Source organism: Malurus melanocephalus, unplaced genomic scaffold, assembly GCF_030028575.1.
Source record: "Malurus melanocephalus ecotype Western Australia unplaced genomic scaffold, MMel_1.1 scaffold_1222, whole genome shotgun sequence".
NCBI lineage: Eukaryota > Metazoa > Chordata > Aves > Passeriformes > Maluridae > Malurus > Malurus melanocephalus.
Genome location: NW_026624454.1, coordinates 1 through 24,780, shown reverse-complemented (window position 1 = coordinate 24,780; position 24,780 = coordinate 1). Strand labels below are relative to the sequence as shown.

At 40.0% G+C, this 24,780-nt stretch overlaps 1 protein-coding gene across 3 annotated transcripts; it reads right to left on the bottom strand.

The window, feature by feature from the left end:
• Positions 1-1,072: 1,072 nt before the first annotated feature.
• LOC130586609 (M-phase phosphoprotein 9-like) lies at positions 1,073-24,070 on the bottom strand. Of its 3 annotated transcripts, XM_057387478.1 has the most exons (25): positions 23,618-23,682; positions 22,350-22,435; positions 21,558-21,690; positions 21,169-21,319; positions 19,905-19,994; positions 16,491-16,987; positions 16,120-16,243; positions 15,385-15,475; positions 14,120-14,226; positions 13,585-13,710; positions 12,379-12,815; positions 11,656-11,814; positions 11,169-11,256; positions 10,134-10,349; positions 9,246-9,293; positions 8,829-8,893; positions 8,295-8,396; positions 6,630-6,767; positions 5,816-5,991; positions 4,934-5,098; positions 4,498-4,618; positions 4,085-4,188; positions 3,073-3,278; positions 2,626-2,694; positions 1,073-2,049 (listed from the first exon to the last, which is right to left on the bottom strand). In XM_057387478.1, exons 3-25 carry the CDS (start codon positions 21,662-21,664, stop codon positions 1,948-1,950), a joined length of 3,489 nt encoding a protein of 1,162 aa, XP_057243461.1. In that variant the 5' UTR covers positions 21,665-21,690; positions 22,350-22,435; positions 23,618-23,682; the 3' UTR covers positions 1,073-1,947. The 3 variants fall into 3 exon arrangements, with proteins under 3 accessions (XP_057243461.1, XP_057243460.1, XP_057243462.1); XM_057387477.1 differs by lacking the exons at positions 22,350-22,435; positions 23,618-23,682 and adding an exon at positions 23,925-24,070; XM_057387479.1 differs by lacking the exon at positions 22,350-22,435 and having other exon boundaries at positions 23,618-23,680.
• Positions 24,071-24,780: the final 710 nt, after the last annotated feature.

Below are 24,780 nucleotides of genomic sequence, written 5' to 3'. Positions count from 1 at the left end.
CCCACTGATTTAATCTGGAACTGCAGAGCCTCTACCCCTCTGATGAATCAGGCCAAAGGCACCACACCGAACAGGTCACACAGTTATTTGAGAAGGTTGTCCTAGAAGTTTACTAAAAGCAACACTTTTTTCCCCCCTTCGGTGTTGTAATAGTACGGAAATAGCCTAAAGAGCTCCAACAGATGGAGGAGGACTTTTGATTAAAAAAATAAATCCTGACTCACAATTCAGTTTTCTGGATGTAATAAAAACGAGTCCCATGAATATGAATAGTGCTGGAAAGAATGGAGTGGAGATGAAGGGAGGTTAGGAGGAGAGGCAGTGAAAGAGCGAAGCTGATTTACCTACTTGCCTCTAATGTCTGTCAGGAAAATTCTTTGGTTTTGCTGTAGCACTGATGAAAGAAAACAAGACCATTAGTGGACTCATGAAATCTTCCTGTGATGGATTCCTTGGAAAAATCCTGCTGGCTGACTGATATTTCTGAAGAATGCTTTAAAATTGTACCTTTAATAACAAAATGGTGGGGAAACTGCAGCTGAATAGAGCTAAGCAGGGAAGAAAAGATTCTTTTTCTCTTCCTCCAACCCCTTCTAAGTAAAAATTACCAAGTGAGAACATGGAATGCCTTCAAAATTGTACATCTGTATGGGGAGACTGGAAATACATTGGAGCAAGTCCTCTCCAAGCATTCAGACCCAATTTCTGCATTTTTAGAGTAAAGGGGAAAATGAGTAACTCCCAGCCTTGACTTCTCCCCAGCTCTGGTCTCTCACTGGATGTACCCACAGGGCAGAAGGGGTTGCAAAAACCACAAAATTTTCAAAAAGACTGTGCATGGGCAGGACAGTCTTTCATCAAATATCTTAAACCACAGCACTCTAATTTTAGAATCAGACCTTCTCAAGCTTCCTTTATGACAGCTATTCTGGCCCTGTAATCACATCATTGGTGGCTAAACATCTCGAACAAGGACAGAATTTGAAACACACAATATGATTAAAACCTACATTATCGCTGATGTAATATCCCAGAGCCTATTATTGTACTTGGGCAGGAGGAAAGAATCTAATTAAACATTTATTTAATATTAAAATACAAACCAAAATATCAATGTTGGACAGTAATGCAACAATATGTCAACTGGCAAATACATATTTTTCACCAAGAAAAATTCGTTTATGTTCACAAATACATGAAATGTACACGAACAGAACACTGGCACGAAATCCAGTCTGGCATATGGAACCAGTAACTTCCAGGTAAGGAGTTCCAGTCCTGGAGCATCAGCTGGAGTGGAGTTGTTCACTGGGAGACAGAGAGGCTGCTGTCAGGTGAATCCTGGTACTCACAGTATCAAAACACCCCTCACTGTGACTGCTGGGACACTTCAGAAGTCAGAGCAGTATTTTCCTGCCACAGCCATAGTGCAAGTATTGCTCACAGTTCTGTCACAAGGAAAATCATCCATGTTAAAGGTTCAAATTAAAAGGATTTACCACACAACAGCAGTTCTCTTCAATACAGGTAACTCATGTTGCTTTTTGTATTAAAGTCCAAAATATCCTCTTGGCTAATATTTACATCACACCATAAATATTTATAAAATGGTGGAGGAAAACCAAGTGCAAAAGGGTAACACTATCATTTTCTGAAAACAAGCTGCCTTTTAATTTCTTCTTATAAATTGAATATCACTATTTAAAAATAATTAATATCTCTAAAAATATTACAATACAGGATAAACATTGATTTCTCAGGTGTAACAAAAATATGTTTAAAATAGAGGTGGCTGTTTGAAGTATAAAATATTGCTGTTTGTAAAGGGTAACATGGTTGTAAAACTACTTCTCAGGGTTTATAAAAATACAAAACAATTTGCATTTACTGAGTGCATCATTATACATTAGTGCAAAAAAAAGTATATTTGCAGTCAAGAAGGAACTGTCAAAGATTCGCAGAGGTTCGTAAGACATGAAATCTTTTCAGAGTCATTCGTATTAACCCCAAATCTCTATTAATTCTTTCCAAACGATCTTCCAGGGCTTCCTAAAAGGAAGAGTTAAAAGAAAGAACAAAAARCATTAATAATATATCATAAAATCCAATGATCCTCCTAAAATTAAGAAACTGCTATCATTCCTATGTTCCTGGTATCYTTTTTGAGGCCTTAGCAGCATTCTGTTATCACCCAAAAACCAGAGCCAGACCCACAAACCTGTCATATTATTTTTACCTTCTTACTTTCTTCTTTATACTTTCAAGGAGACAAAACCCAACCAAACAAGAACTAAACTTTGCAATTTCTCCTACAGCACAATATCCTTCCTGTCTGCCACTTCAGGGATCTATTTCATAGTCACTGCATTTTGTTAATGCATTGCCTTTATCCACCTCCCAGTGTTAGCACAAGAATAGACCATTCTTGCAGTAATKTGGCAAAATGCATCCCGTGTACAAAAACCAGAAGACATAAACAACAGAAAACCATAATGTAAAAACCAAAAACAATACAAAAATTCCCACAGTAATCACACTTACTACCCAGAGGATCTTTTCTCTACATTATGTATTCTCAAATTGTGGAAATAAAAAGAGAACAGTAGCACAGAGAAGCTTTCTCACCTGATTTAGTCTCGCTTGCAAGGTCATTCTTCCACCAGAACAAGGGATTCGGCTCAGTGCAGCCTCAATCTAGTAACAGAAAACACTTCAGCTGTRAATTAGTTCCAAGAGCCAATATAAGCCTTCCTAACTCCTCTTACAGAAAGAGAGGTGAGGTGTATGGATTACAGATACATGCAGAGTTTTGTTCTTTAACACCTTAATAATGTGCTAACCCTCATTCACGCTGTGTTCGTGTTACAAGGACTCTCCTTTAATCAATTTAGGAACAGAGAAGGACTGGAAATAGAGCAAGGAAGGATAATGGCTCATTCCATACATGACACTTAAATCGTGCATGAATTTCAGCCATGCATTGYATGGACACAAAGCTCCATCCCTCACCTCTCATACAACAATTACGATTTGTCACAACTTGAAAACAAAAAAAAAACCAAAACAACTTGCCTGTTGCTTTTCATGAGTCAGCTCATCGAAAAGCCTCTCTGTTTCAGCCAGAGTTGTAATCCTTGTTGCATATTTGAAGTCTTCCTCACAAGGTGATGGCACTGCCTCGTATCTCTGGCTCCTCTCATCCCAAGCTGCCGTTTTCTTCGTTCCATTATTGACGGATTCGGCACAAGGGCCGTGTCTGACACCCGAATGCTGCCTTCCTATCAACAGAACAGGGCTYTTCTTACTTGCTTTGGAATTATCTGGGAAATTGTTGCATAGGACAGAAAGAGAAGCTAATGACAGCACAAGCAGTKTGGTTTTGGCAGTGCATGAACTAAGAGAGGGACGAGCAAAGCCTCAGTCCCTTGCCTTAAACAGCTTCCCAAAAGAATGCAAAACATTTGTATGGGTCATCTGTCAAGTGATCTTTGTAGCACAGCATATTTTTTGGTTAACAAACAGATTCCTGTGTTGGACTAATTAGGAATTACTTTCACTGGTACATTTCTAAGTAAGACCAAGCTGACCAGCTGTCATGCAAACACCAGTCTAAATAAGAGCATCAATAAAACCAAAACAGCAGAACATTGGGACAAGGATCGCAAAAGATCAKTCATTTAAAAAAGATCAATCATTTAAAAAAAATCTGAAACAACTGGTTTTATTACAGTTACTATTTGCTGTCCTTAATGCAATGTTTAGCAATAGAATTTTATTAGTGTGACTCAGTATGTAYATCTTAATATAGACCCCACAAAGATATGCATTGTGTAATTGAGTTAAGCACAGGGGAATATATTACCCTTCTCTCTCAATTTAATTATTTTTTTGGTTCCGTTGTGTTTGTGCACATACACATAAAAATAAAATACTGTATGAACAGGATTTCTCTGCCTACAGGAATAAGGCAAGATTTAGGGGATTTTTGAAAGTTGGACTTCACAGAGTAAGGAATCTTCTACCACTGTGGAAACAATTGTGGTGCAAAAATAAAGAACAGCTTCCCTCCACTTGGACACATTACCTTCTACATCATCTAGTGAGTGAAACTGGAGCCTTTTCCTTGGATTATTGTGCTGTAAAGTAGATGYAGGACCAGTTTCCAGGTCATCTAGAAGTATATCAAATCTACAGAGCAAGAAGCACACAGCAATTACTTACTAGAAATCATATATCAAGCAATACATTATTCTCTACTTTTTCATCTTTTGGTTCAATAAACGAYTTTTTTTTAAGAAGAAGATTGTAATTCCTGTTCGATCATTCTGCATTTTCCTTGCTGGATTTAAAAAGAAGCACAACTTAGCTTTATATTCAGAAATCTTCAGATTCATTTTTGAGGACATTTAATGAGCAAGGAACAGCAGCACTGAGTCTGTATAAACACCCTGCTGCTCCAATAACGATGAGAACACAACTGTGTTCACCAGATCTTACCTTGTCACTGTGTTTTCATTTCTGCTAAGCAAATGGCTAAATCCAGGAGAGAGGTTTTCTTTTGGAGACCGTTTAGGGCTGTATGTCACAGACACTGGTGCCAACATTATCTCTCTTCTTGCTGCAAAAGACAAAGCATGTTTATCTACCTTAAACTTCCCGGTGCAGTACCTCCCACTCGTGTGCTTACAGCTTAAAAGAATGCTCTTCAAAGCTGTCTACATGTTTATCTAAATTAGATGAAAAGTGCATCACAACATGGAAAAATGAAAATAAGCTTAGAACTCTCATGTAGTCTGTGACTACAGAAAYGTTTTTTCAGACTGTCAGAACAATGCAAAAATCCTGTCTCTGTTTTTCTTTCTTCTAGAGCAGCCTTTTGTGGTTTGATTCTACTTTTTGTGTAACACAGAGCAAAGTTGAGAAAAGCACTGACTGGGAGTGCTGGATTTCCTGTTTGCAGGAGGAAGGGACGATGACCTCTGGCCAGAGGGGGAGCTGAACCGTTTGGGTCTGTGCTGGTCTTTCCCYTTCTCTGGAGATCGGTTTGTGACCAAAGAAGTTTCAACAAAGCCAACAGTCTGACGTCGAGTCGATGGTTCTAATTAAAAGAGAAAAAGTTGTTCTATTAATCAACCCTTTTCAACACAAGAACTCAMAAATATTCTCCTGAACTCAGCTTTTTCTCCCTCACATCAATGTGTTTGTGCTGTTTTGCTGAAGTCTCTCTTCACACTCATGGAACAGACAGTTTAACTCATGAAAAAGGATCTTTGTGAGTGTAAGGGAGAAATGATGCTGAGTAACACTGTTAAATAGAGATACAGTGGAAATCAGGACAAAAGCATCTTTTGGGAAAGAAGGCTGGAATACCGGCCTGAGGCCTAGAATATAAACTTTAAAGAAAGACTCAGTGCTTTCTCTAAATCAGTGTTTTTACAGCAGCTCAGGGCAGTCCCACTTCCTTAACACCATTCCCATCCAACACCATGGAAACTCAAATGGATGAACAGCCAGCCAGAGCTTTGTCAGGACTCCATTAACTGTTTATAAATACTGAGATATTCTTAGAAAACAGGACATTAACTGTCTCCAGYTGAGACATAACAACAACCTTTGCATTCCCCCTATTCTAAACAAGTCACTTAGCCGACTTTGAATTTTCTTAGGAGAACTCCACAAGTTTGCATGCTAAAACTGTTTTTATCCCATCACTGGAGCCTAATGGGCTTGAATGCTGAGAATCCCAAAGCCAAAAGACATGCAAGMAAAGCAAAGCCAGTAAAGACATGTTCAGGAATATAAAAATAAGAGTTACTAGCTGGTGCATCTTCTTTTTCTGTCTGTGTACCCCAATCTTTAAATACTTTTCCTTCTTCAAGTTCTTTTAGGGCTTTTATAATTGGTGCTTCTGACATCTCATCTTCTTTCTTTTCAATTGTGTTTGTTGAAGAATCTTCTTGTGAGGAGTCTTTTTGAGGAGGAGAATGGTGCCTTAAAGAATGGGAGGTAGTAGAAGGAAAAAAAAGATCAAATTTTTAATTTTATTTCATATAACTAAACACAAGCTGAATAAACAAAAGTTGGAGAACTTTAGTTTCAGATTTTCAATAAGGATACTTTTCATTTCAGCCAAAAACCCCATAGGGTTGTGCTATAGTCAACTCAGGAATCTAAAGCTGAACAGTGTGAATTAAATTTGGTGACTCAACCTGTTCTTAAAACTAAATTTGTCCTGACAGAGGCTTTAAAAACTTCTGATTAAGAAGGCAAACTCCCAAATTACACCTGCAACTTCCCACTGGTGGCAAGCAGAAGTGCTACAGCACAAACCCAGAGCAGGTTTGGACACAAACACAGAGCAGAAACAGCAGCACAGGAGGCAGGGCAGGATTTCTGCTCCTTCAAGGGAGGTGCTGAAGGCTGCTCCTGTTTGTGTCAGAGCAACTGAGGGAAGGAAGGTGGTGATTTGGTTTTAAGGAATTGTATGGCACCTACAGCATTGAGATTTGTTTTGAAAACTCTATTTAACAGGTAMAAAATCTAGAAACGTGCATCCAGGCAATTCTGGATAAAATTTTTAAAAGTGTTCCACTTTCCATCATGGTGGGTACTGAAGGAAACCAACTCACCTAGAAGGAATATAGGTTTCTTCCAGCCTGTTGTCTTTGGGGCTTTCCTGACCCTCCAAAGGCTGCCCAGTGAAGATGGAATATTCAGCTCCTGGTATCAACCACTTTCTCCTGCTGACATCAGGAGTTCCCAGCTTGCTGTGGGAATAAAAAGCTTCAAAATTATGAAAGGCTTTGGAGTTTGGGCTTTTTTTGTTTGGTTTTGGTTTGGTTTTTTAAGAAAAACCTGTCGTTTATTCCAGTAAACACAAACAAATATACAATAAACTTGTAAATACTGTGGAAAAATAACTGCTTTTTAAAACATKCTTGTAAAGTGAAAATAAAATATTTGGAAAAAGAAAATCATATGTTGAGGTTTCAGTCTAAATAACACAATATGCTCAGAATGCAGAGCTCCACAAAGATCATCCTGTAATTTAATGCTGCTTACTCAGACYGAGGTTTGGGTTGCAAGTAGATCTCAACTAATTAAATGAAAACATTTGGTGGAGATTACTGCAGTAGTTCAGAGCATCTGATCCCAGCTTTCCTTTGGACAACAATTATTAGAAAAAGAAAAAAAGAAAAAACAAGAAAAAGCCAGAACTAATGACCCCAGAGCGATAAATATTAACTAATAAGCATCAATTAGTGTATTATTATTTTGAAATATCAAAAGAAATATGTGATTTCTATACACAGGAAAGCAAATGATTAGGAACAAAGGGTGTTGTTTACCCAAGCTATGAACTATAAGCACTATTCTGTAAATATATCCCCTGGGCATTCAATTGGAACGAGGCTTTCCTTGAGCCTCTGGGATCAGTTAGGGCCAGATTAACTCCTAAATCCATATTGGCTCTTATACCCTGCTCCCTGATGGACATGGTCTGCCAYGGCCAGCTCTTCCTTTTTTCTGTTCCCTGCTGAGGGATCTGGTTCATAAATATTAAAAGARCTGTAAACAGAAATCTGTCCCTCTAATATATTAATACATAAATTATTCCTGTCCTCGTAATCATCAAMATTCAAATCTCCCCAAAATGCACCTGTTCATTTACATCCAGATGGACATCCACAAATCACATTAATTATCATTTTGGGCTTCACAGCATCAGTACTGAAATGGGAAAGACACTGAACAAGCCATAACTGAGTGATAAAAACCAAAGGGGGACAAAGCTTTTCAGGCCTTTAAAACATAAAAAAATYCCYAAACAACAAACAAACAAAACCAGAACACAGATCAATTTCTTTAACATAAATTCCCAGTTTAAACCAGAGCTCATCCTAATTGAACTTCCCCTCTACTCTCAGGACACCTGTACAAACTGTATTTAGAACCACACCAAGCCTTTCAAATCAATGACACACAAAGAAAAACCTCCAATGTCTAATTGGACTATTAATCAGATTGTATTCCCAAAATCTTCGTGGGAATTCAGCTGAGCAATTGAGACCCAGCAAATGTTCATTTGGGAAGAGTAGGGCCAAGTCTGCCAAGTCAGGGATACATTATCCAAAGTATTTATTTGGGTTTAATAATTTCTTGKCATGTGAAGCCTCTGGATTATGTCACATGTGTTTAATCCAGTTTAGCCCACAGAGAGACCTCATCTTGATCCATTTTTAGCCAAAACATGTTAAAAACTATTCCAAAATACATGACCTGGTTTCACTTACTTGGCACAAGAGGTTCTTAAACGATTTTCRCTTATATGGCGAAGCTTCAGAGCATTTTCATGTTCCACCTGCTTGAGCTGAGCTTCAAGTTTTAAAATTGTCCTAAAAAAGATGCATTATGAGGTGATTTAAATGGAATAGAAGAAACATCATTTTTCTTAAGAGTTTGCTCATTTTTATTCAGATATTCTGGATGAAGCAGAAGAACAAGAGCAGCTGCTGCATTTCTGTCTATGCATCTCTATCTAAATATGGATATAAATATGTATTTGAATTTGAAGTTAAATAAATCAGGTAATCTGGCCAGAAAGACAAGACCAGGAGATGCTGCCTTGGAAGCAGATGAAGTAGAAAAAAATGCATATCCTAAATTAATGAGATTTTTAGTTTGTGCCAATAACATAAAGCAACATGAAATGCTTCATAAAATGTAATTAAGCTTGCAAAATCTACAGCCCTCACCCTCTGGGGTAGATGTTTAGGCCACAGTTTTGTATTTCATATTGTTAAAACATTAAGAAGTTTTACAATTACCTTTTCAAATCAGAAATCTCCGTGTTTGCATCAAGCAATTTGTTTTCAGTTGTATTTAATGTATCCTATAAGAAAGAAAAATGTAAAAAACCCAGAAATTATATTGAATAAAACCCAAGTAACTCCACATCAGTCTTGAAAGCCAATACATTAAATACATCTTCCTCTTTCAAAGGGTCCATTCAATTGCTTTGGCTTTGACTTTGCAGTATTTTTGCTGTCTATAACTGGAAAATAATAGATTCCAGTTTCCTTCCTTTTCCCTCCAGGACTCTGAGGAAGGAAGTTATCAGTACAGATAAATATGGATCATTCTGTTTGAGCTTTTTCAAAACATTTAAGTTAATTCAGCTAATTCCATGGCACATTATCAAAAAGTTTCCAGGTTTGGTTTTTTAATTAGCTATGTGTGCCTACCTTTACTCTTTCATGTTCTTTTCCAAGGGATTCGTATTCTCCTAAAAGCTAAAACAAAACAAAAGAACACACAAAGCCACAGTGAGACCACAGTCAATTAACAGTTTTGTTGACTGCTGTAAAATCATCTCAACAGCTTGTCTAACACATGCAGGAGCACTACAGGGGATACAAAATGTACTTTAATAGTATTTGTTAAATTCTTCTTATCATCTTCTAATTGGAACAAAAAGTTATGGACAGGATGAGGAGACAGAGCTACTTACAGAATGTATTTCTAATTTTCAAATTAGTTGTCCCTAAAGAAACTGAATGAATCAACCAGTAAAATTCCTCAGTGGCTTTGAAATTGWCTTTGTATTTTGAAATTTCCATTGTGAAAAAGAAGTTAAAGCATGAAGCAGCATTTCCAGCTAATACCCATTCTGCCAATCCATTTAAACATTCCATAAAGCTCTTCCTGCAGAATCAGAGGMACAATTCCTTTGTCTAAAATCATACACAACAAACTGTTTTAACAAGTTGCCATGAGGTACGAAAAATTTAGTCCAYCTCCAACAAGCTTAAGAGAGGAAAAATTATTTTCAAAAATAATTTCATGTAATATCTTCAAAAATAAATTCAACTAGGAGCATGTGGAATAATAAAACTCTTGAGAGAGTATTGCAAGCATCRCCACATCAAGTACACACCTGCTGCCTTAAATAATTGTTTTTAAATATCTTTTGGGTCTGTGGTGTGCCCCAACACCCAGCCTAGTAAGCAGACAGCTGAATAATTTCTGTTTTCTCAGTTGTGCATTAAAACTTTCCAGTGGTAAACTCAAGAGTATTTTTCACACCCAGCACTCTGCGTTGTGCCAACACCATCGCTCATTTTCTTACTCACATTTTGAAACATTTTGTTTTCTTCCTGCAGCCTGGTGTTTTTATTGTCAGATAACTTGTAAGCTTTCTCAAAAGCCTCCTCCAGCTCCCTCAGCCTGGATTTCAGGCGGCTGATGGTGTTGTCCTTCTCCTTGTGGCTCGTGCGYGTCTCCTCCAGCCGCTCCTGCAGCACTTTGGAGGTGTTGCTGATGGCATAAAAACGCTCCCTCCAATCTGCCTGCAGGACAGAAAATGTTCTTCAGAGCCTTTCCTTGGCAGATTATTTATTCCAGTGGAAAGCATGATCAAAAATCACCCAGACAGAAAACAAGGGTACACCCATGCATGAACTAAACAAGGTTTTTGCTCATTTGTTTGACTTAAAAATAATGAAAATGAAGACTAAACTCACCAAAGATGTATTTATTTCATAGGATTTAAACTATCTAGAGGTGAGGCTGCCAATCCATCTAATTAAATTATTTCCCAGCATAGAAAAATATCTAAAGAAGGTGGACAGAGTCCCTGCAGGTGTCTGACTTTGACAACAAAGCATTCACCTTTCATGACAGTGTCCTGTTTCTTGACTGATAAATGCATTTATCTGTGCATTTATTTATGCACAAACAAAAAGGTCTGGCCTAGCTGGAAACACTGCAAATACACCTAGAGAAAGAGTATCTTTGCCCCAGGCCTAGGTCAGATTWCTTTAATCACAGCTCTAATAAGAAAGCAATTAAGACAAAATAAATAAAGAAAATTTAAAGAGAAACCTGATAAAYACATCACAGTATTTCACTCTTTGACTCTGTTTGGTCCCTGCTAACCTGGAAARAAGTGCATGAGCAAAAGTGATGATGACTTGAGTAAGGAGTCCTAARAAACTCAGATTGGAAAGTCACTGATAATGTGGGCTGATGTTATATATTAAGAGAAAGGTAAAAGGTCAAAAATTAAAAAAGAGCAGTGTGGAACACTGATCATCTTATTAATGAAAAAGTTCATGTATTTTACCCTTTTACTTAAAAAGCAACTTGATTTAAGAACATACACTTACCACTTGCTGTTCTAGCAGATTATTCTTATTTTCAAGGGTTTTTATGCGAGCACTTGCTTCATTCARAGCTGCATCTAACTGGTCACACCTATTTAGAACATACAAATTACACCAATCTCTTGAAATTTTCAAATATTAAATCTGCATTTTATAGCCTTTTTTTCTTCCTCAAGCATCCCCATGAATTTTGGTGCCCAGCCTGTGATCTCCTCCCACAATTTTCAGGCACTTCAGGGTTCCAACCCCTCTGCCACAGRCAGGGACACCTTCCACTGGATAAAGAGTAGGGATGGGCAACCAGAACTTAGCAACTGCATTAAATAATGCAAAATTTATATTTATCAGGGAAATATTCACAGATGCATGGAATCTTTGGAATTGAAGAGTGACATAAACTTCTCAAGATATTCCAAACAAGGATACTCAGTCTTTAAAACATAAAGAGCACCACGTAAAGAGAAAGACAAGAAATAAGGACAAACAGGACCTGTCAGCAAGATTTTGATTGATTTTCTTCAGTTCCTCAGATGAAGCAGYTCCATGGCTTGACTCCAGCTGCTGTTTCAGGCTCTGTATCTCAGAGTCATAGTAGGCTCGCAGATCAGCAATGTGTCGAGCATGTTTTTCCCTCAGGTTCTGCCTAATCCTATTTTCAAAATAAGAATTTTTAACAATTCCAGCCATCCACATGATCATTTGCACATAATGAACTCAGCATATAAATGTCTCTTATAAAACTCWATTTGCATTCAAGCTAAAGCAAAACCAGCTGTGTCATCTAAGGCAGAGAAGCCTTCACATTAAGAGTTATTATGAGTATTGGGTACAAATAATATATACAAACATAAAACAAAGCTCCACTTTTTTCCAAGCCCTCATACATGGAATATATGCCCTGTCTGCTTGTCCATGTGCAAATCCTAGAGCTTCAATAGTGAGTGGAGGATAATTATTTTTCCTAAGTACAGTAATTCTGTGCTTCTCCCACCACTTGATTCTAAAAAGGAAAACATAACCCCCTCCCAGGACTTTGAAATTCTCTGCCTAAAGGAACTCCCTCACACAGCCTCTAAGGGAAGGATGTATTTTTATTTTGATGTATAGACATGAGCAAGAGAACTCACACATTTTGTTTGCTTTACTAYTATTCTTTCATTTCTTTATSAAAGTACCAACTCTATGCCTTTTAAAAAAGAAAAAAATCACTTACTTTGACATTACCACAGGATCTTCAACAGATGCCACTGAAAGGCTGTAATCTGGCAAACTGTTGTCAGCACACTGAGTAACAGAAGATGGAGTTAGAGTCAGCGTTTCTTCCTCCTCAGTGTTGACTAAATTGTCATTGTCAGCATCCCTGAATGGCATTGGGAAGGGAGAGCTGCTCCTGTTTTCACTCTGGAAGGGGTGATTTCTCCACAGGTCCAAGTGCACAGCTCTGCTGCTGSCAGGGAGTTTTGGAGAATCATTGAACTGAAATGAATTACTTGTCTGTGAAAAAGAGTCTGTGCCACAATGACTTGGAAATCCKGGCTCTGCCATAGAGTCTGGAGAAAAGGCAGTAGAGTCTTCAGGAGTATTGAAAAAACAGCGTCCCTGGTTCTGCTGACCTGGTTTCATGTGCAGGGTTGGGTCCAGAGTCAAGATCTAGGAAATAAATTGCAACACTAAAAAAYTGTGATTTAACTTCATTTACAAGAACAAAAGTTATCAGACATCAGTAAATCAGACAGCACACTGCAGGCATTCTATTGAATATTATTACAATCATTTGGTAGTGACAAGTAAAACGAAGGCACCTGTAACACTGAAATGACAATACACATTCCCAACAATTGCAACTTAAGTTTCTAAGTTCCAATTAATAAAGGCCATATCCAACATCTGTATTTCTAGAAAACCTCTGAAGTTTCAATTATGCAAACTAAAGGACTATGTGTGTTGAAACAGTAACTTTGCAGGGTTACAAAACCACTTCAGTTATCTAAATACAGTCACAGAGTAGCCATCATTATTGRGTAATGTACAGCACTGAGAGCTGTATAAAAAAATAGAAACGATAAAGAATCATTTCCACAAGCTGTGCATGTTCTGTTTCACAGGTGGAATGAACTTGCCTTTGGGAAGCACTAAGCAAACCCTGCTCCTGCCCCTGCAGCTCCACGTGCAGCCTCAGCAGCAGCAGATCCGTCCCTGCAGCATCCTCAAGGTTGTGCAGCAAAGGTTCCTCTGTGCTCAGGCTGTTCTTAGAGGTTCTTTCAAGCTGGATCCTTTCCCGAGCTGCTTCATCCCCTGGCTGCTCAAATTGCTGTTCCAGCAAAACGCTGGAGGTGGCAGCAGGGGCCAATCCATGTGAAAGCAGCCTGTCTCCCCACATATCCTTAACTCAGATGTGAAGTAAAGAAATCAGTGTTACCTCTGGMGGGTGACTTGGCTGGCAAGAAGGCATAAAACTCTGGTCTGGCATCTGCTTGCTTTCCCTTTGTCTTTTATGATAAATATCCTTCAGGGATGACAACTTCTTTTCATCAGCAGAGGACAACTTCAACAGGAAAAATTGCTCCATTACTTTTTCTGAACACAATCCTCCACCCCCAATATAGATGAGCGAGTTCTGGGGTGGGTTTAGCTGATAAAGCAGCTCAGAACAGACAGCTTTATTCAATGCACCCAGCTTTAAAAAGGGTCTCTAAAAAGGCACACACACCTTTTAGCATATTAGTCAGTCACTTTTCATCTCCTATACAGTTTCTTTTGAATGACAAAAGAAGGCCAGTAAATTCCAGCTGAGGTTAGGGGGGTTCAGGAATAATGAAGAACCAGGATATGAGAGACTGAGATAACAAAAGATTTCTCGCAGAGAATGGAACTTCTGGATGGTTCTTTCCATCACAGGCAAAAAGCAAAGATAAGCAACTACATGACAGCTTTTAAACATGTACAAAGTTTACCTGAACTGGTGATACTTTTGTGGAGAAAACATCAGGAAACTCACTTCTAAAATTCTCTGGTAAAGTGTGATACATCTCCTTTTCATCCAGCTTCCAGTATGAAAGTCCTGRTAAGAAGGAACACCAGAAGAAAATTAAAATTACAGATTTTAATCTCACACCTATAGAACAGGAATCCAAAATCCATTAGTAAAATGTTATTTCATCAGTAACAAGAATGCTGTATTAATTATTTGTATCTACTGCTTTAGGATGTCATTAGAGCATTTGTTACCAGGCCGGGAGTTACAAAAATCTCAATGCAAAGCACAGGCAACATAATCAGCATCACATCACACAGCACCAGCAACAAAAGCTGCAAATCAGTTAAAACACACAGATTTGGTGTTCAAGGAGCAAATCCTCATTTACCACAAATTTATATTTCTAATAAAATTCTAAYAGACCTCAAAACTGGCACCACCCAAGGAATAATCCCAGGCAGCCACTTGATGCTACAAACTCTTCAGTTTGGGCAGCACACTGCAGCATGCAAAAAAATAAAAACTACCAGGACTAAGAGGGATGTGACAAAAGGAACAGACACAGCCTCAATCCCACTYCAATTTCTTATATGTGTCCCTCTCTCAGTGGCTTGTGAAGAAGCAATATTTATACACAGTTTGCAGGGCTGCATCTCTGTGCCCCTCTTTGTTACTGAAATGAATCACCCTGTTATGATCAAAATATGTGAATTAGTTGTTTGGCTTTCATAAAAGTAAAAAAAAACTGACAACCACCCCTCATTTAGACCCCCAAAACAACAAAGCCAAGCCTTACCAAAACACAAAACTCTCCCCAAAATGAAAGAATCACATTACACACAGCATTATTTTCCTGTCTATCCACACAATTATTGAATCATGGCTTACAGGAATTCTGCCTCTATTACCACACCATTGATGCTAATATTTGATACCCTACCATGATATTAACAGTAATTCCATTATGAAACAGTTTTAAACACCAAGTTCAGCTTTGAAATGCTGAGAAATTTTGAAAAAAAACCCCAACTGCTGCATGTCCTACATCTGCCAGCARGATACACAGGAGCTGCCATCAGTTTGAAAACAGGAGCAAAAAGCAGAATTAATGCTATAGCAAAGCTTGTCAGTGCTTAAATCCTCCTCACCTCCCTGAAGTTATTGGAGATGCATTTCAGGAAGAGCTTTAAAAAATGAGAATTCAAAAGAAAGGGAATTTAAGAAAGAAGAAATTAACTACACCTGAAGCTTCTGACCCTATGGAATTTGGACTTTCCTTCGGTTGATTGAGGTAAAAAGTGGACGGTGGCAAAGCAGCATCAGTAAGGTTTGTCTAAAATTACAAGGGAAAAACAAATTCAGAAAGAAAATCACAAGGAAAGGAAGAAAAAAGGCAAGGGGATAGTTTTTTAAAACWGCATTTTAGTGTTATTAGTCTTTTAAAGCAAAGAGATTATACAGCATGATCCAAACTTACACAATTTATATTGAGGGTAATCACAATCAAAAGGGGAACTAAGCTAAGCCACATAGTTAAACTATTTCCTATGAAGCATGCCTGTTTTTTTTGTTCTGAGCAAAGTGGTTAATGCCTTAACACATAAAGAATCCTGTGTGCCCAAAGAGGCATCACCAGAAATCAAAGATCTTTCAAAAATTACAGRGCACAATGAATTRCCATGACCTGAAGCCTCAGCTGARAATGTGGCCATTRTCTCTACAAGSAAAGAAYATGTGCCACTCAGGGAAGTGTTAAGACAAAAATCAGGCAATGAATAAAAGAAACCAAAATAGCTACGTGCCTAAGTATGGAATGATTCAAGAAGTAAACTTTGCCCACATGAACTTTAAATATGTGAATGGGAACTCAAATGCTTSAAGTTACATATGAAAGTATATCCTGAATGAGAACATGCTGTAGTTCTGAAAAAATAGCAGTTACAAGAAAAAAACATAATGAAATAAGAAGAGACTTACATTCTCAAGTGGTAATCTCTTCACTCTCTCATTTTCTTGCATAGAGGTCGCACATACTTCATCTGCAGTTACTCTTTTTGGTTGGGTTTGTCTCAACTTTTGCGCCCATGACGTTAAAGATTTACTGGATGGAAAGAAACACACACATACACCTTAGGGTATTTTCACCAAATGTATCTACAACAGCTAAACACTGCAGATGCAGATCTGCATCACTGAGAAACATCAGGCTAAATAAATATATTTATCTATCAAGCAGTTGAGCATCAAGAAGTTCCATTCAACCCATACATGTTCCCAGTGACCACCAGTTTTATCTGCATGGGAATTGTCTCTAATAAATTAATGTATTTGGAAAGTTTATCACTTACCTGGGTTTCTTCCCACGTTGATCTTCATCACCTTTATGCTCAAATTCAGCAGGAAAAACTAAAACATCATTCCTTCCCGACGAACTATTTTCCTCTGTTTTTTTTGGTGAAAGTTCTCTTTTATTTTGCACATCATCCACTCCTGCATGGCTGTCCAGCCTTGGCCTGGTTTCAAGTCCCTGGGGAGTGTTCTCCATGCAGTCTGTGTCCCTGCTGGCACTGCCTGTGGCAGGGTTCAGCTCGGAGGTGGACAGGGTGCCGTAGCCGCTGTTCATGGAGGCGTCGCTCTCTGCACATTCCTGCTGCACATGGCAGGCGTTGGCCTGGGACTCCAATTCACAGGATCTCAGCTGGCTGGTGATGCTCTCCTGCTCCTCAAAGAGCTCTGAGCGCATCCCCATTGGTGCTGAGGAAGTGTCTGTGAGCTCAGCAACCAAACCCCGGCTCCAAGTGCTGCTCTGCAAGCCCAGCAGCTGCCTTATCTCATCCTGAATCAGCTGCAGAGAGCAAAAGGCACCATTCCCATCACATCCTGCCACAAATCACATCCATCTCTTGTGATGCATCTTGGATTCATGTTGTTAGTGGGAGATTTAGAGTGTTTATGCCATCTCATGCATCAAGTAGCTAAATACATACTGTGCATAACAGTAAAATGTCCATGGGAACAATCCTTAATTCCATGCAGTGAATTTCAAGTCTCAGTAGTCATTTATTCACGTAAAAACCATGCATGAATGTATCCATTAATTGCCCTCAGAACTATAGTTACCTACCACCCAGCTGAAGAAATACAAACTACCCAGCTGTTTTGCTACATTTAAGTCTGAAACACTTTTTCACTTGGATATACATTTTTAAAGATTGCAAGGACGCTTTAATGAAAGAATTAACCATTACTCTATTATGAGAATAGGAATAATGTACCTCTGCAAGATTAACTGCATAAAACTCGACTTTAAAAAACCCAATTTAGATATTATGTTATTAGGGTTGCATGACACAAAGTTCTACCTTTTGATTGTTTTGGTGTCTGATGGAGTGCAGCAAACCTATAACCAGATCATTAAATTTAACAGATCACTTACTCTTTAGTCTGCAATGTCTGAAAAGAGTTTTTTCAGCATGTTAGATGAGCAATTTTTTTAAGTTCTAAATTTTACAGCTGTGCATTGGCAATACTGAAGCAACTCTGAGAAATAATTAATGCTTTTGCCAAGGGCTGCAAAGAGAATTCCCACTTGTGCCCATGGCCAGCACTTCTGCAGAGTTCAACTGAGATTACTGAACTGCAGGAGCACACAACTCTTGCACATGACAAGAGAGAGCATAAAGCTGTATTCCAGAACATTTTTCAAACTAATTCCCTCAGGAAAGAAACAAGAAGAAAACTTGCAATAATTTTAAGAACATGGAACTCATGTTTTTTTCACAGAACTACAGAACATTACTCACATGTGAATAGCAATTGGAAAGTACAAATTGAACAAAAATGATTTATTCTTCTAAAGTAAGAAATAAAAAGACAACTTAATTTCAGAGGAACCTATATGCAATGCTAGTCAGGATCTAGCCTCAGATTTTTGATTAACTTGCAATAGAACTAACAATTGAATTTCAGCTCAGTCTTTCTTGCCAAAAATAACAAACAAACAAAAAACTTGGGATGAAGTTTCCCTTCCACTACAAAATTTTGTGTTCTGCTATTTCAATCATGACTGCAGCAATCATTTGTGCTCCAATTCTGTGATCCAACTCAGTCTGGAAGGTAAGGAAGGGAGAAGGGAAAGAACAGAACTGGAGTGGGGGGAAAGAAGATCAGATTCACTGCTGACATTTAATCTTTGTCATTAATACCCTGTGCAGGAAAAGTGAAAGGCTACTATTCTAATTAAATTGCATTTTTACTGATTTTTGAATACTCACAAATAATTGCAAGAGATTAAAAAAAAAAAAGAGGAAAGTAAGATGTGATTTTTGGCGTTTTGGGCTGGTAACTTTTGTTTTTAAATTCTCTTTGATAAAATCTGATCTTGAGACCATCCACAGGTGGTGACAGCTTGTCCTTGGCACACTTGTCTTCTATTGCATAGATCATGTAAGCCAAGGGCTGACCCCACTGATCCAAAATGAACTCAAGGTCTTTTGATCCCTGTTCTCACATGGATGAAGATTTTCACAAGCACAATTGGTCTCAAAACCCAGCACAGAGCAAACCCTATCTCAGAGTCATGTCAGCATCTTGCTTTTCTACCACAAATAGTAGACTATCATTATTATTATTATTATTATTATTATTATTATTACTATTATTGTGTATTTTTATTATCCTCACTAGAATGTGTCTAGCCTGCGTTTCAGTGTTTTCACTGGGTCACAGGCACACCAGTTGAAGTTTGGAATAGCTGCATCTATTTTATCTAATGCATTCACACAACTCAGTTACAGCTGTAGATTTTCTATTTAGTGTGGCAATCCATGCAGTTAGTAAATCCCTGCTGAAACCACACCCCCAGCTCTTCCAGAGGTAACCTTTCCTATTAAAAAAGACAAAAACCAGCAAAGCCAACACAATGGATTAGTAAAGACCATGATCAGCAACGAGTGAATCAAAACACCACAGGAAAGGAAGGAAATACAGGTGTAAGGAAACACTTAATAACAAAATAACAAGATGGGAGGGAGGAGAGGAAGGTGGGGAGGTGAGGCAGGAGAAACAGGAGATAGGATAAAAGGACAGTACCTCTTGTTAATTCAGTTCAGGAACTGTTGGTTACTACTAGTGTGGAGGGCATCAGGAAAGGGAAGGGAAAAACAGCAACCAAAATGATGAAGATATTAAGCATTATATATTTGTAGTATTACTATCTCTTATACAAACATACACATTTCTCCTGTTCTAATGGATAAATACAGTTCAGCAAAAATGGGAACCACCTTCACATGGTTATTCTTCATTCTTAGAAAGGAGGCTGTTCAACTGAAGGTGAAGTAAGTGTTCAGCTATTACAGTGATGGTTTTCCTAGGCTATATACTGCCTGGATGARGGGATGATCARTTGTRTAACATTTTTYAATGAAAAGAAAGCTACATTGTCTCAAAATTAGAAATTACACAGTCTGACAGTTAATAAAAACCACCTTGTACCTACAAAATCCCATTATCACGTGAGCATTCTGAACCAAATGTTTGTGAAAACAAAACAGTTGAAAACAAATAATCCACAAATCACTTCTGAAATGGTTCCCACCAGTTACTTTGTTATTTAGCCAAGGCTGTCTCAAATTTGCATCCTCCAAACAGCACTCCAGTCATCCACTTCCATTAACTGCCTCTCTGCACTATTTTGGAGGAGTGTGGGGTAGAAAACAAACATTCAGCCTCATCCACCTCCATGAAAAGTCATTACTTACTTGGATTTGACGGTGGAACTGCTCTTGCTGGGTAACTATTTGTTCCTGACATTGTTTTTCTGCCAGTCTCAGTAGCTGCAGCCACCTTGCCTATTAAATCACCAAAAAAAAATAATTAAAGCTCAGCCACATTGCACCTTTTACCTTTTTCTCTGGATACAAATGGTTTTTTGGGTGTTGACATAACACAAAGTTGAGTAACAGCACCGTGGTTGCCCACCCCACAACATTCAGCCCCCACTGTGCCAATCAATGGAAACTAAAAGTAGAAACAGCTGCCAGCAAAGAACAGTCAAATTCTGGAAAGGTTGATTCCAGTTCCATTAATTATAGGCAATCCCAAAATTGAGAATTAAACACCTCTTTGTCCATTCACTTCAATAAGGAACTCTTCCCCTCAGAAATCCAGCTAAAGGCCATGAGGCATCATCATGCAGTGAAAACTAAGAGATCATTTAAAAAAAATCAAATATACAACATTCCTGAAATGTGGAAAAATCTGATGTTTAAAAAATGTTTTATGCTGATGTTTATGAAGCCTGGTGCTCGAAGCACAGGACACGGGACACAGACATCAATATTCTGTTCCTGGAGGTGTTAAAGAGAACCCAAATTAAGCATCTGTCAACAGATACTTGGATGGATCTCAGCCAGAAAGCTCAAAAATTCTGCAGGAACAAACCCATGGTATGGAAAACTGATGTTCCTTATGATGACTAAAAATAGTGGTAAAATTTAAAATACAAAAGGACAAAAAACATTCAAAAAAGTGTTTGGAAGAATTAGTTCATGGGTACTACATCATTATTTTTGCATTAGTTTAAATCTGGAAACAAATTAATCATCTACACATCTTTACAAATGGAATACATAAACAAATCAAGCAAAACAGGACCATTTATAGAAAAAAAACTAATTTCTAGGATCTCTTCAGATCAGTTTGATTCGATACAATTTTCACGATTTCAATTTTTCAGTTCAAAAACTTGCTATCTTTAAGTATTGTAATTTGGGAAAAAAAGTATTCAGATCTGTATTGCAAAACACTAAGATATAAAGATAAAATACTGTAAAATGCTAAGATACAATTTTAGTAAAATCCAGCCAGGTGATTAGTTCATTTTTAGTAAAAGGATCTGTCCCACCATGAAAAATAAACACATATACAGATTTGTTGCTGATTTATATAATTAGATTTGTCTTCCAAAATGCAAAGCAAATCCATTAACATCATTTTTTAATAAGAAACCTTAACATCAAATACCTCACAGTTCCTCAAACTTTCCGAGTGAGCATGTCCAATGTTCTGGATATCTTGCATAAAGGAGGCAAGCAGCTCAACAGAACCAGGCTTTAATGAGGACCTGGTATTCCCTGAGTAACCAGAAACTCCATTGGCACTGGATGAAGGACTTCTAGTGAAACACGAGGAAAAAAAGTTCAATTATTCATTGTGCCAGTTGTGCAACACAGCRGCCAAAACAATACGTGACATATGCTGGACTGCCAGAAGAGAATTACACACTCAATTTACATTGGGACTCTCAYCATGGTGAAATAAAAATTTCACCTTAATACCAAGATTACTGTAAGGCCATTTTAACTCAGCAAAACCAAAATAACAGAAATATTAGTGATTCCTCAGCACAATACCTGCTGCAGTTCAAGTCACAGTCAGAGCTGTGGGTGTTTCTGACATCAGAGTCTGCTGAAGATGAAGGCGTTTCTTGTACAGAATTCACCACATCACAGTTTTCCATATCTCAGCCCCAAGTAGGACATCACCCTGAAAACAGAGTGAAATAAGCATCACCCTCTTTCTTTAAAAAAAGCATTTGACTTTATTGCGTGAAGAAACAGAATGGGAGTTGAAGAGGCTCCAGCCAAACCATCCCAGAAAGTGCAAATATTCCACAGCCAGACCCCCTCCTTTCCTTCTCCTGTGCTACTGGGTTGAATTCTTTTAATCTGAGGCTCCACAGACCATTTGCAAGGTGTGAAAGAGCCTGTTATCAATGTATTTAAATATGATTGAGGATCTGAACCTTCACTGAAAGAAACTCACCAAAAATAATAAAACTCAGACCAACTGAATCAACCAAATCTGCTATTTCTGTGTGTAATATTTGGCTTACTTTTTTTGCAGATCACTTGTTTCATTGTTATTATGTAACATTAATTCAGAAAGCTTTGAAATAGGTTTGAGCTACATTTCTGACCAATTAATAAAACAACAAAAAAAAAGGAGTCAAACAGGAATCCCACAGTGGTTAAAACCAGCAGCTGGTTAACTGAAAGCATCATAAATAAATAAATATACAATACTTTTGCTATAGTCTTACAGCATTCAAAAGCAGACTGGTTTTAGAGAGACTAAAATATTCTTCCAGTTTGCATACTTTCACTAAGAAAACACTTGAAATCCATTAATTAATCAGTTCTTACAGAGGGCTTATTTCAGCATGTTCTACACCCTGGTGAATTCAGCCTGTGTTCCAACACTGAAGAAAAACCTTATGATCATTTCATGGCTGGAGAGCAAAGAGACACATTAAGAAATATCTTGATAGCCTGTGATAACACCAAGAATAAATTCCTGCTGCCTTAAAGAAGCACAAAACCTCCAAAGCACGACCATTCCTCTTTACAGGGCTTACACAGGCACTCTGATGGGTTTTACAGATTCAAGTTTTCATTATTTACAAGTACATTGAGATGTATCTYTAATAGTTTCAGAAGTATAAAAYATTTTCACCAGAAGGAAACGAACGGACAACTGTCTGATTTTTCCCTGTTTTACTGGAGCCTGCTTGGCTTTAGCAGAAATGTTTTGCAGGTATTCCCTCACACCATCTCCTCCACGTAGGGCTGAAAATGCCAGAATTGGAAGGAATTATCAAAGACACACATAACCCGCTGGCAGAGCATCTTGGGATAAAGAAAAGAAGAAAAACACGGCTCTTTTTCTTTCAGACGCCTGCAAAACTTGGAGGTTGTCAGGCATTTAAGCCGACAGATAAAGCTGAGGTTGGGAATGGGGGTTGCAGCAGTCACCCCCGGATCCCCAGGATGGAATCATGGGTGGCCTATCTCGGCAGCACAGCAAATGGGTGGGACTTAGCTGTGACACAGGCTCGTTTCATAACCTCATTAGAAGTCTGTTCGCAATAAAAAAAAAATATATTAGGGAGCTGTAACTGTGCTGCGGGAGCGCTGTCATCCATCGACCCCACAGCACAGCACGGACCTTATACGGCCACGCCGCTGCAGAAAGGGGCACGTTTGGACAAAAACAAGCTGCGAGGTGTTTTTAAGTGGGAAATATCGGCGCTGATGTGGATGCAAACGCCGGCGCCAGCGCAGACACACAGCCCGTGAGGTTCTGCATCGCTTCCTGAGGCAGACCCGATTCCTTCCGATCCCTAAGCGGTGACAGGGCGCCTCGGTCCCCCCCGCCGCCAGGCCCCCATCTCCCCACGAACCCTGAGGGACCCCCAGAAGGCACAACGAGCCCCGGGGTGGCAGCGCCCCAAGGTGTCCTCAAGAGCCGCCCGCGCCCCAAGAGCTCAGCCCCCGCAGGGACCCCTCTCGCCACGTCTGCACCCTCGGGGCCGCCTCCGGTCAGTCCGTGACGCCTTCCCCGGCTCCCTGTGGTCCCCTCCGCACACAAGCGCCGCGCTCCCCGCGCTGTCCCCTCACTTGTCACCCCTCACTTGTCACCCCTCACTCGGCGCGGCCCCTTCACGGTCCCGTCCCTTCACCAGCGCCCCCCGGCGGCTCCGCCCACACCGCCCCGATCAGGTCAAGCCACGCCCCCGCGCTCCCATTGGTCAGTCACCCCTCGCGCTCCGCGATGTTGACAGCGCCGCCGCCTCTGATTGGCTGCAGCGCCCGCCACTCTGCGGGGAAAGGGGCGAAGCACCGGGAGCGGCCTCGCGGCTCCGGGACTCGGCTCCGGGACCCGGCCAAGCGCAGCGGCGCTGTCCCCGCCGGCTGCCCGCGGGCCCGTCCGGTTCCTACCCGCATGGCTGGGAGCTCACGGTGCCCGGCAGCCGCCTCCTCCCACGGCCGTGTGGCGACGAACAGGCGCGGCCCTGCGCCGCCCGCCCGCCCGGCGATTGGCGGCCGAGAGTTTCGAACGCGGGGACGGGGGCTAGAGGGCGCTCCTCAGTGAGCCCGGCCCGCTGATTGGCCGCCTCCAGCGCGCGCCAGCCCGCGCCTCCCGCGCTGATTCGCTGCGCGGCAAAGCCCGCGCGCCGCCGCGCCGCGTCCCGAGAAAGCCGATTGGACGAAGCGCGCGGCTCCCGCGCCGATTCGCTCAGCGATTGGTTGTTCCACATGCCAATCAACCGGCGGTACCGCCCTCCCCTCACGGCGTGCGCATGCGCAGTGTGGGCGGCCCGGCAGAGGTGAGCGGGGCTCGGTGGGGTCTGTTCGGCGTTCGATTCTCAATTTTCGGTTCTTGGCTTCCCCCGGGCCGCTCCGCCCCGCCGGGAGCCGCGCTGCGAGCCTGACTCCAGCCTCCAGGGTTCCCGGCAGCCGGGGGAGGCCGCGGTCGGACGCAGCGCTGAGGGAAATTGAGTAAATTCTCCAGTATCTTCTGTGTTTACTCCTATTTTAGAGTTGTTGTGTCGAACGGCAAGAATAGGCTGAGAGGGGTTGTGATTTTTTTAACCTTATCAAGAGTTTTCAGTCCTGGTTTCAAAACGGGCTCCTATAMATGCGTAGAGYTGTRYGAAACCTRTTAAATTAAGGCTYGTTGAGAATTAAGCAGGGAAAAATCATGTTCCCAGTGAAACTATACTGCAAGGTCAGACTGCAAGGCTGAAATAACTTTTCTTCCCCTCTGTTTTGGCTTTTTATATGTTTAATATTT